At 41.5% G+C, this 12,806-nt stretch overlaps 1 protein-coding gene across 1 annotated transcript in view; it reads left to right on the top strand.

The window, feature by feature from the left end:
* Positions 1 to 12,806, top strand: part of kcnq1.2 (potassium voltage-gated channel, KQT-like subfamily, member 1.2) — a 164,543-nt gene that overhangs the window by 14,217 nt on the left and 137,520 nt on the right. The window contains exons 4-10 of the mRNA XM_079346805.1: positions 1,622 to 1,712; positions 6,822 to 6,948; positions 7,125 to 7,203; positions 7,298 to 7,394; positions 8,563 to 8,703; positions 11,547 to 11,657; positions 11,933 to 12,028. Of these exons, the coding sequence (XP_079202931.1) occupies positions 1,622 to 1,712; positions 6,822 to 6,948; positions 7,125 to 7,203; positions 7,298 to 7,394; positions 8,563 to 8,703; positions 11,547 to 11,657; positions 11,933 to 12,028 (742 nt within the window). The remainder of the gene's footprint in view (positions 1 to 1,621; positions 1,713 to 6,821; positions 6,949 to 7,124; positions 7,204 to 7,297; positions 7,395 to 8,562; positions 8,704 to 11,546; positions 11,658 to 11,932; positions 12,029 to 12,806) is intronic.

Genomic DNA, 12,806 nt, shown 5'->3' on the forward strand with positions numbered 1-12,806 from the left:
TCGGGTTATTTTAGCGTCCTTCTTGGAGTTTGTGCTTCAAACATCATTGAAGAGATCCAGAAAGAACGAGTTGTGTGTGTTGTGTTGAGCGGTAATCCTCCTTATAGAGAGAAGTCAGCGTCCCATCTGGCCAATGTGTCGCAGTCTGTGTGTAAGGTGGAGCACTTCTTCAACTCAATCAACCCTGTTTGTCTCAGGCAACCCCCCCTCCCCCCCAGCAGTAACACACACTAAACATGCCGTTTAGCTGTATCGCAACTTGTGAAAGCAACTTTTGAAAGTCATTCTGGATTAGGATTGTATAGGTCCCTGCATTATTTTGTATGTTCTATGAATGACGGTAAACAACAGACACTTATGTAACCTTTCCAGGACATGGCATGTAATCCCCCCTTCCTGTTAGCACACAGCATCATAATGCACCCACCGCTGTGTGTTTTTAACATGAGTTTGATCATGAGGATGCTGCATGCAAACAATCATGGAATGTCATGTAACAGCTCTTAAAAGATGTGCTCCAAGGATTATTTCTGGGAGGGTGAAAATGCACATAATCCTGTGGGGTTTGAAATGACAGAGCAGTGAACCTTGTGGGCCTTTTTTTGTCTGATGAAGTATGAATTGATGAAGAGTAGGGGACAAGGCAGGGGACAGAGTTGGAAATGAGGGAGAGAGAGGGGAACAACACGGGCCGGAGTCGAACCTTAGGCCGCCTGCATTGAGGACTATACCCTCAATAGTTTGAGTTGGCCTCCATACATAACTCAAACTCTATTTTGAAACAAAGAGTCGATCCAAACTCTTAGTCCTGACACGTGTCCCCTCCGTCTCTCTCTCCTCCTCTAACTTTACCTCAGGTGTGCTTGTTTTGGACGTAGATTATACATATACACTGAGAGATGGAGCGTCTGGTTGGAATGTTTTACTGTTGCTAGGAGACGTGAAACATCCGAAACCGAGAGAAGATGCTGAAACATCCGAAACCTTTTTTTTTTTTTAAACCCGCTTGTAAACATATTGTATTGTGGTTCATTCTGATGGTTTATGTCTGCAGCACGATCACTGTTACATGTGTTCTTGATGAAAGGAGACTCCATTCTGGGTTATTGCTTCAATCCTCTACACCAAGACGGTTTCTGAATGTGTTTTTTTTTTGTTGACAGTAAAATGAAGGCAATCAGAAGGAAAGATATCAGGATGAAGGCGTGGTTCTAACATACAATAAGTGCACTTCTTGTAATTATGTTTTTGCTTTTATTTTATCCTGGGATAGCAATACAAAGGGAATCGTTAAAGATGATATTTGGGGGTTTGTTTACCTTTATTTAAAAAAAGGACAGTGGACGGAGTCAGAAATCTGAGAGGGAGAGAGAGAGTGGGAAATGACATGCGAAGAAGGAGCTCCAGTCAGATTAGAACCCGATTTAAAGTCATACTGAGTCATATATTAAACTTATACTGAGTCATATATTAAAGTCATACTGAGTCATATATTAAAGTCATACTAAGTCATTTATGGAAGGCATACTGAGCCATATATTGAAGTCATACTGAGTCATATATTGAAATACTGTCCTATGTGGTGAAGATGTCCAGTAAAATCTGATTTGTGTCCTTGCAGCTTCGTCATGGTCTTGGTGTGTCTCATCTTCAGTGTGCTGTCCACGATAGAGCAATATGCAGACTTCGCCACAGGGACCCTCTTCTGGATGGTGAGTTTTTTGTGCTCATGCACAAAACGTAAAAACGTTTGGCTACTTCAGTAGTCACTCACGCAGGGTTTACATTCAAGGTCACATCCCCTTGTAAGTGCTGCTTTTGTTGACCAGAGAATAAAAATAAAAACTGACTAACACTGACAAACATAATCCATATAAACTTTCATTAACATGAGAAAACAGGTGGAGATTAAAACCTCTCTTACAAGAGACAGTTAGCAGTTAGCAGCACAATTTTCGGATGTGATAAGTGATAGCCTAGTGGTTATGTTTGGCGCTCCATATACAGAGGCTATAGTCTTTGTAGCGGCTGAGGTCAGCCTTGGCCAAACTTTAAATAGTTTAGTTTTGTCAGGGAACATGGTAATGGTGGGAATCAGCAGAGGCCCCAAGATATAACATAACCATGATGCTTCAGTTACGATATGATAGTTTTGCGATTTTAAACATTTTGCGATATGCAGAGGATTGAGCTCACTGAGGACTTTTTCAACTGTATAATATGATATATATCAATATAATTAAACGAAATAAAAAGAACTGCTTTGTCATATAGGAGAAAATTCTCAGTCTATTCATCACACGTCAGTCTTTTTCATATCTGCACAGTCGAAGTTCAGCCTTTGACTGACACTGTGATAAAAGTGAAACCCTGTAAAGGCTGCATGCATCTCACAGTCTGAACTGTTGGTATTTCAGTCTAATCAAAGTGAACACAGACATGTATGGACGACAGCACAATTGCATTTTTAACAATACAACCTGTTTGAAATGAAAAATGAAGCCCTTCAATTCAAAATTGAAAAAGCACATTTTCTATTTGTATAAGAAGAATATCGTATGTTCTCCTGCAGCATTGAAATGATTTATGACCCCCCCACACCATTGGTATATGGCTCTTAGGCTAACATAATAAGTATTTAACAGATAGCTGTGGAATCATCCATTGTTAGATTTCTTATTTTATTCTTCATGATTTAGATCAAACCCGTATGAAATTAATTATTTCCATTAGTTCTTGGCAAGCTGTTCTACATGTGTTAAAGTCGCTGAATTGAGGGGATGGATTCTGATGCCACCTTTAAAATGAAGACTTTTTGTTTCATAACAAAACCTTTTTTTTCCCCCTGTCAGTAAAATACATTAATGTGTTTCAGAGGGACAAAATAAGAGTTAGATGGGGCTGATCTTAAGCCTTTTAAGGTTCCCTGCAGTACCCCTGTTTATCCACATGATGGAGACAGAAGATCTCAGCTGGAGAGTTTCTTCCCGCCATCTTACACCTCTACTCAAAGCTATTACCAAGCTCAAAGAGACTGATGCCTTTATGTAATTGCATATGCACATAACCTGCCAGCTTGTGTTGCATTCAGTGAAAGCCCTTTACATTGAGTAGCATGTTTGCACTTTACATAATTAGCATGAAGCCACTGCTGCTGTGATCACACCAGTTAGGCTCCACACTGACTGCACTTTCTTGATACTCGCTGGTGAATGAACTTTTTGGTGGCTTATTAGGCTATTAAGGCTGCTAAGTGATGTCATAAATCCAGCAGCTTACAACAGGTCGGGAAAATTACAGCTCCTGTTTGGAAACTCTTCAAAGAGCTTGCATCATTTGTCTCTCACCAGCACACTGTTAATATAAATACACAAGCAGTCACTGCACTCACACACACACACACGTTTACACAGACACTTACACAAATCCTGCATGTGCACATACAAAGAAATGGAAAGATACACGACCACAAAAACACACACACACACACACACACACACACACACACACACACACACACATGCTGTACCACCTCTTGAGTCCTGAGGGCAAACACGGGACAGAGAGAGAACGCTGTGTTCTGTAAACTTTTGGCAAATGCACTTTGAAGACCTACTATCAGGGTTATTCATTTATTTGTATCCAGGAGGAGCCAGAAACTCTCAGCGTTCTTTTTCTGACTCACTTTCTCTCTCTTTTTCTTTTTCTTTTCTTTAACTTCCCTCAAACCACCTTTCATTTTTCTTTTTTTTTTCTTTTTTTTTTGTTGCTTCATTACTTGTACACCAGCAGTTATAGGCCCCATCAGCAATGAGAACAAACGCCTTCTCACCTACAGCTTTTTCTCTGTTTATTTGTACACCTGGCACGGACCATTTCTATTACAGTTTTGGTTCAATAATTCATTTTTGAGATAAGATAATATCTTATCTTGTGAGCGTGGGTGTGAATGTACCTATGCCGGAGTATGTGTTTGTGTTTTTGGTATCGGGGGCTGGAGCTCCGTGAGTGGAGTGGTGGGGACGTATAGTGGCGGTAGTAGCTATACTTAGAAAGTTCAATGTTCTCTGACATCCGTGAATCACTGGCTGCTTGTTTTGGAAGGCAGAGGGGACATTAGTCCTTGAGGATATTTGGCTTTCAGGGCAGCTGCCAAAGTAAAGCTAGCCAGGCTGGACAGGAGGCTCAGAAAAATGCGCGCACACACCCACACACACACACGAGTCACACACGTGTCGCATGGATTTTTTTCTTCATCTTCTTTTTCTGCATCCATCTTCGACACAGCTATTGCTTGTTTGCTCAGCGGTGTCTGCGTGGCTTCACATTACATCATAGTTTTTATGGACAGACTGAATCATAAAGGCCTTCAACAGCTACGGATACATTATTTTCTTTTAGTTTCGTTTTTGATTATTAGTTGCTGTTAGGATGGATTAGTATTGGATTAGTAGTATTTATTGTATCCTATATGAATAACAGAGTTCTTACTTTGACTTGTCCAGTGATGAGCCGTTCTGAAGCATGTGTAGCGACACACTCAGATGATGCAATGGAATCATATATGCGTCAGATTCTCAAGTTCTCTGAACGAGCTTTATCCTCGCCTGGTTTTATGAGATTAACGCTGCGTGAACAGGCGGCTATTTTCAGTAAACATGTAGTTGGCGGTTACTGATACACGTACACATCTGTGTGACCCATTTTATGGAATTATGGTGACTAATCTCTGCAAATCTCCAAATTCATGTGTACCTTTGACTTTCAAATGGTAACCAGATGCCACAACTACTGAGCTCAATCCATTCACAGTCAGCATGCTTTTGTGTAGGTGCTGATGTTTAGGTCTGACAGAGTGCAAACTTTTCGTTTGAATAATTTGATTTGAAATGGTGTTTTATTCATCCTTCTTTCTTCAGTCTTCTTGTATTTCCTCCTCCCATTTTACTAGATCCATTTCTTTCATTTCTTCTACTTGTACTTCTATTCTAGTGAGAGTTCTTCTTCTGCTCTCAATTCTCCCACTCCTACTTCTCATAACTCTTCTTCTTGTGTTCTTCATGCTCTTCTTCTTTTACATCTAGTTTTCTGCTTCTACATTTTTATCTTGCTCTTGTCTGTTGTGTTCCTATTTTTTTTTCTTCTTCATCCACTATTTCCTCTTTCCTTCTTCTCTCCCCCCCTTTTTTATTTTATTTTTTATTTTTTCAGATGCCTTTTATTGGGTGAAAATAGAAAATAAATGTTGGGAGGAGAGAGTAGAGGGTGACATGACAAAGGTGTGATTCCAATTTACGGTCGCTGCGACGAGGACCGTAACCTCTGTACATGCAGGGCACAACATAACCGCTCGGCTACCACTGCCCCTCTTCCAAAAGCTACATTAACCCCTCGTTATAAGTTAACTCAGGAGGATACATATGACGAGACTCCCCACAATATTTGTCAGTTATAGTCAGAAATTGGCACGACTGTCCATGGCCTATTCAGCGTTTTTATAGACACAACAACATGGACTTGAAACCCAGTCTGTTACTCGCCTACACAAACAAAAGGGCTATGGCTGACTGGTCAAGTTCAACTGAACTGGATGTTATAGGTAGCTTGGCTCCAGACGCCTGAATGCCTGCCCAGATCTCTGGTTTGTTCAGCGGTTCAAATTTGAACGAATGAAGTGAAACCGAATGGTAATTCAGTCTGTTTATCAGGCTCATGTTATAGAGATTTAGTGAACCATTTCAGCCCGTCTCTGTCTTCAATTCAGCCTCTTTATCTTCCTCTCTCTTTGTCTTTAACCCGGCGACAGAAAATGAGCAATTCATAGATGAATGGAAGGGTATAGGAATGTCAAGCCAGATCATTCAAGCACTGAATCTAAAGCTATAAACATGGTTAGTTAATGAAACGGGGGAAAGCCAAAAAAACAAAAAAAAAGCGAGAAAGCAGCCAAAAGGATCTGTCCATCTAAATGTCCTCACGCTATCACAGCCCGTTACATTGCAAAAGTGTCATTAAATCTACACACCAGTGCATTTTCTCTATGGGCTGATACGAGAGCGACACTTTTGCCATCAGGGTAGCGTCTGCTTTGATTGACAGCTCATTGTTTTTGGGGCTCGGCGGTGCCGTGTTATTGCAGTAGGGCTCAGCATATTGAGTTTCATACGAGGGGTGGTCAGGGAGCAGCTAGTTCAAGCAATCAACGAGATGGCCACCCACACGGCCCTTAGGTTTCAACAGACAGTACGGTGGCTAAATATTATGCATGCACGGTGGCCTGGAAAACGATCTCTGTCTGTTCATTAATTCACACGCGTATGAAAAATAAATGGCAAAATTTGGGACACAATTTAAAAGCACCAAACGCCATATCAGGCTTTGTAAGCGCTGCAAACAGGTCAACTGTTGCAACAAGACAGATTCTGTAGCCTTCTTATTAGTCAGACAGCAGTGTGATGACATTTCCCCCTGCGGCTCCAATCACTTAGCCATTGACCCCGTCTCAATACGATCTGTCATCAGCCATGTTATCAACCTTCATCTCTCCTCCTGGGTGATCTCGCAACTGCCAGACCACCTCAGTGTCTCCCTTTATCTCTGCCTCACACACCTGTCATTACCCCGTCATATCATATCCTCAATCTGGCTGATTGATTATAATGGCCTTACTGCTGTTAGATTAGTGTGAATGCATGGCATATTGTTGTCAATGCTTTTTTTTTTTTTTTTTTTTTAAATGATATACTTTATCTTCTCCCACATCCTCTGGTCCAGTGTTTGTCTCTGTACTGATGGATGTGTGTTTGCTTTGTGTTTCACAGGAGATCGTGCTGGTGCTCTTCTTTGGCACCGAGTACGTGGTTCGGCTGTGGTCGGCTGGCTGTCGCAGCAAGTACGCCGGCATCAAAGGACGCCTCCGCTTTATCAGGAAGCCCATCTCAATCATAGGTGCACCTGGTGTTGTTTTACTTTGCTTCCCTTTTAGTGCGCCCTGAGTCGTTCTTGTAGATCAACGACGCAGATTATTCTAGTCATGTGTCATACCTGGAGAGATTTCACTCATACATTTATGACCATTTTTCTTTGTTCTCGACGGCCTCCCTGTTTTTTTCTCTTTCTACCAGATTTGATTGTGGTCATTGCCTCGATTATTGTGCTCGGCGTGGGCTCCAACGGGCAAGTGTTTGCCACATCTGCCATCAGGTGCAGTGACATTTTATTATTTCTTCAAAGTCAAGGGGGGGGGGGGGATCAGAAGGTGGTGAGACAAATAAGGAGCTGTTGTGTTTTATTTCAGGGGCATCCGTTTCCTCCAAATCCTGCGCATGCTGCATGTCGATCGACAGGGAGGAACATGGAGGCTTCTGGGCTCTGTAGTTTTTATCCATCGACAGGTAGGTCAAAAGTTAGCAACCCTTAGACTTGATCAAACACCTTCAGAAACCAGAGAGAGAGAGAATGAGGAGAGAGAGAGAGAGAGAGAGAGATGGAGAGAGAGAGAGAGAGAGATAGAGAGAGAGATAGAGAGGAAGGAAGGAAGGTCGTGTGGGAAAGGAGCAACAGGTTGGATTCAAACCCGGGCTGTCCGCTGTCCGGAAGCCTCCTTGAGTCTATTTTAAATTCTCATATTCAACACAGTGTTGTAACAAACGGATGGGTGCACAGACAAACCTGCAGCAGACCTGACTTTATAAGGAGAAGAAAAGAGAGCGTCAAAGTTTCCTCTTCATTATTTTCTTTGTAGGGCGGTACGCTCTTTTTTCATCAATATTTTCTCGGGCTGATTCACAACGAAGTCACAGGATAGAATGCTCTCTTCCTAATCCCCCGAGAAGACTTGTGTTCTTTATTTATAGTCGACCTGACATTTTGTCTCTTTGATGCACAAAACGAACGGGAACGGTCAGTGAGCATCGCGTGCAAAGATCAAGAAAGTAAATGCAGAAAGAAGCGAAGATGAAACCTCATTTGATTTGTTGCCATCTCTCTGCTTTCTCATGGGACCACTTAAGCAAATGATGTGCTCTGTTTAGTGAAGTGTAGGGCCTTCAGAAGTGTCGAAGGGAGTGGACAAGGAAAAAGATTTAGCACAGTGGTTAGAATTGAAGTCATTAGGGCCTAAAATCAGAGCTTCATGAAAAATATAAAACAGGTATCCCATTGAAAATAAACCAATACATTTACAAATCAGGCAGCTTTTTTAAATCACGACAGTTTTTGTTGAATACACTTTGTTTTAAAGGAAGAATATGATATTTTTTGGATCCGGTAGATGTCACCCTTTGAGCACCAGCATTAAACCAAAACAACCTCCGCTCACCTCCAGCGACACACCTCCAAACCCCCTCTCCCCTCACGTTCACTCAAAGGAGTTAAGAATTAGAACGCACCATAATCAAGCATCATAATTTTTTTATTTTTTTTAAACTGTCCTTTGCTCGAGCTGCAATTTTTACTCGACTCCAGCTTGTCCATTTTCATGCCATCTCTGGACTCATTCGTAATCATCCTTTTTTCACAAGACTTTTTCCCATGAATCGTTTTCTGGAATGTGGTTTTCAGGAGCTGATCACCACCTTGTACATCGGCTTCCTGGGCCTCATCTTCTCCTCCTACTTTGTCTACTTGGCTGAAAAAGATGCTGTGGATGAGGAGGGCAAGACCGGCTTCTCCAGCTACGCCGATGCCCTGTGGTGGGGCGTGGTAAGTCATCCAAAGCAAGCCCTTCACTGATGCTCTTGTTCTCATTTCTGCCTGTTTGTATGAGAAGGTCTTCTAAAGTTGGTGTTCTCCTTTGCATATATTACCAGGGTCCCTGAATGCTTCTTGAATTTCTCAGCATAGTTTTCATTCTTGAAAGGCCACATCACATGTACATGGAGTAAAATAAAAAGATTCTTCACCCCATGGAGCTGTAACAAATAATCAGCACAATGCCGTCTGAAGTGGAGTCTCAATCAGAGAAATGGAGATCTTGGCCACCCTGGTTCGACCAATTATGACCTCCTTGTGTTTTAAGCATGCATGTGTCGCTGCAACATTCAACACAGAGGCAGGAGTGCTGAGGTCTCCCGTGCATGGAGCTGATTTTGCCTGCTTCCCTCAGTACAGAGGCTCGGGTTTCCACAGCAGTTAATTAAACATTTGAATTGAAAGCGCAGAGTAATGAGAAACCTATGGCAGCCTTGTGCAAGGGATCAGCGTGCCACAAAGACACGGCAATAAAGCATTCACCTCTGGGCTCTTTGGCTGAAAGAACTTTTAGAGCACCAATATAAAGTGTCAGTTCCCTTAATTAAAACTTTAATTGTGGGATTACTACCTTTATGTAACGAGGGTTACAGGGGTCACAATGCTCCTCACCGCTCCATGGAAGGTCGGAGAATAGCTGTTATTTGTGTTGATCCGTTCACAAGGTTGAGAAAACGAACCACCGCTCGAGATTTGCTCCTTTTTGCTCCTTTTTTTCTTTTCAAACTCGAGGAGGATCATATGCTATTACAATGGGTTTGAGTGTGCATGTCTCTGAGTATGTGTTGTGTGTGTATTAATTGAAGCGAGACTGAGCTAATTGGAAGCTGTAAGCTCTCCCAGGGTGAATTCCTTCTCTTGCTGTGATTTCCACCTTCAGATGTGCAGGTGCAGCAGCACAGCTGGAGGACAAGCCACAGCAGTGATTCATATCCGCTTCTCTCTCCAAGTCTTTGTTCTCTCTCTCTCTCTCTCTCTCTCTCTCTCTCTCTCTCTCTCTCTCTCTGTCTCTTTCTCACCTCTCCCACTTTTTTTTTAAATTGTTACGTACGGCATTTTTTTTAACCTAACTAAACTGAAAGGGAATACAGCGTGAACAGGAAATAATGTAAATTAGCACATGTTCATGCAAAGTGTTCATTTATTTACCAAACAGCATCCTTATGAGCATGTATACAGACATGTAGACATCCATATAGACATGCACTTACACCTGAACAAAGACTTGGTCTGTGACCTTTATGGAAACAAAAACAAGGCTTTTGCCACCCACTCTACAATCTGAATGAGACGGCTGTTTTTGAGTGGACCCTTCCACTCTGTTGCTTCCAGGATATTGTTTAGTCATCGTATTTCTGGGTGAGGGATTAGATCCACCCCCGCCTCTTTCCATCACACCTCCCCACCTTTCCCGCCCCTGCTTCTTCTTCTTCTTTCTGTCGTTTTTACTCCAAAGGCCCTTTTATGTATCTCACCTTACATCAGCCGCTTTGTGTTAGCGCACAGCAGCGGCTCACACGCCGATACCCCATCGACACCCCTGGGTGAGCCAAGTGTACTCTGAATGTGTCAGAATTGGCTCGGCTTTCAGAGTGGGTGTACATGCAAATGCAAGAGGTATTTGTGTCTCTCCCCCCCCCCCCCCCCCCCCTGAAAAAAAGCAAATTCCTACACTCACTGAGGATTAGTGGTAGGGAATCTAATTCCCTTTGCTCCTTATTCAAATGCCCCAAACATCGCCGACAGTTGTAAAGCAGGGCCTGAATGGCTGATGAACTATTTTTTATTGTGAAACTTCTGTTATAGACTGTAGGGTAAAGCTTTGAGAGCTCTGCAATGAAGGACATTTTCTTGGTTTGGTTTATGTTACACTTGTATCAGTGAGATCATTTTATTGAGGAAAAAGAAAAGTATTACTATTAAGAGTCTAAAAATGTCTTCAGGAACTTTAACAAAGTCAAATGGTCTTTTTACAGTAACAGAATACAGCATCCTGATGACTGTTACATGTACAGTAGCAGCTTGCTCTAAGGTGTTGGTTTCTGGCTCTGTTGTGGTTACACACACATCCTAAACCAGATCTTTGAGCTGTATCGTCACCTGCAGGTTCAAGCCAACGTAACAAACAGCATCATTTTAAAATGTTCTTAAAAGTGTGGTGTAGATAAGTAAGTAAGTAAAGTTTATTTAAATAGCACCTTTCACAGCACAAGATCACAAAGTGCTTTTACAAGTATTAATCAGTAGAAAACAACAATAACAAATCAACAACAACAAGGCATTGAAATATGACAAGTCCAACAGTTTAGCCAATGTCAACGTCAGCCTTACAAGAGTCAAGGCTGAATACTCCCGATATGATTTTACATCCCATAAAATAAATATTAAAAGGCAATTTGGCTTTGTTAAAGTTCCTGAGGACATCATCTCCAAACCAGTCTCAAAGTTCTTCATGGAGAGCCTTTAACTTTGAACCACCATGACCTGGATCACCCAGAACCTTCACAGCCATATAATCATTTAATTCCAAGAGCTGCATGAATCACAACGACGATTCAAACCTTTGTTTCATGAGCCATTTTGGTTGCAATTAAAGCTCCCTTCTTTCACCTGCAATGGTCTCCTTTTCATTTTGCTGAACTCTCATCTGACTACAATGTCCAGACTTTTAGTAAAAAGCCCTACTCTATATGTTACACATGATGAATCTGTACAACTTTTGTCTTGTCTAAAATCTGCTCATGATGATAACAATAATTGATCAAAGAGGCCCTTCCTCTTGTTTCTGTTTTTAGGTGACCGTCACCACCATCGGTTACGGAGACAAAATCCCTCAGACGTGGATAGGAAAAGCCATCGCCTCCTGCTTTAGTGTCTTCGCCATCTCCTTCTTCGCTCTGCCTGCTGTAAATATATTATTTTTTTAATTAATTAGTTAGTAAATTAATTAATTAGCAAATCACGGTAATATGATTTTAGATGTATTCAACTTTTCTAATATGCTTATCACAACTTTGTGAAATGCTCCCGTTTGTGTAAGAATCACATATCTTTCATGAAGTGTGACCAGTGTGATCACAGACATTGAGAGTTATTTTTCCAATTCTACACCCAACTTTGACACTGACTTATTCTACTTTGATTGGATATATGATAGTACGCCTTTCCTCTCCCCTCTCAGGGTATCCTGGGCTCAGGGTTTGCTCTGAAAGTCCAACAGAAGCAGAGACAGAAGCACTTTAACAGACAGATCCCTGCTGCAGCCTGCCTCATCCAGGTACATGTGTAAAATGTGTGTTGTTATCCAACAAGGTATACATGAACGACCTGCTCCGACACAGGCCATCAGTGATTTAACATCAGGCTCTTAACACCACCATGCAAATTGTTTTTTTGACATTTTGGAGAGGTGTATATTTACACTTTCTGAATCTTGTAATGTCAACGATCATTGGAATCTAAATAAAAGGGAAAAATAAATGCTATACCTTCTTTAAGTGTAAGGAGTGCACTGACCTGAAACAAACCGAGAGACGCCTGTGACACATAGAAAACCTTATGTTGGCAAAACAATGACGATACCATGCGCCTGTCATATGTGTTTAACATGTGACTTACTTTATACAAATATAACGACAAGAAACATTTGGAGGATAATGCACATTTAGAAGGAAAAAAAAGGGTTAGTATAGGAATCATTAGAAAGAGTTATTTTCCCAATGAACTTTATAAACAGGGATTAATAAAAAAAAGCAAATGTAGAGCAAAAAATTAAAACATAAAGCATTAAAGGAGATGTATCATGATGATCCATGTTTAAATACATACACACATTTTTTTCAATGTTGGAAGTCCTACTGAACCTTGGCAGTGTTTTTGTAAACCCAACATACACAGTTGTCGGTGTAATCCCCGGATGTGGTTTCCTGCTGCTCAGAACAGAGACACGAGAACGTCACGAGACTTGGCTTACGTATTAGAGCAAAGTTTTAGCACATGCCCACCCGGGCAGCTCTTTCAAGGTCACGTTCACAAGGAAACTCACTCAAATGTCT

The sequence above is a fragment of the Symphodus melops genome (genome assembly GCF_947650265.1).
Source record: "Symphodus melops genome assembly, chromosome: 6".
Lineage (NCBI taxonomy): Eukaryota > Metazoa > Chordata > Actinopteri > Labriformes > Labridae > Symphodus > Symphodus melops.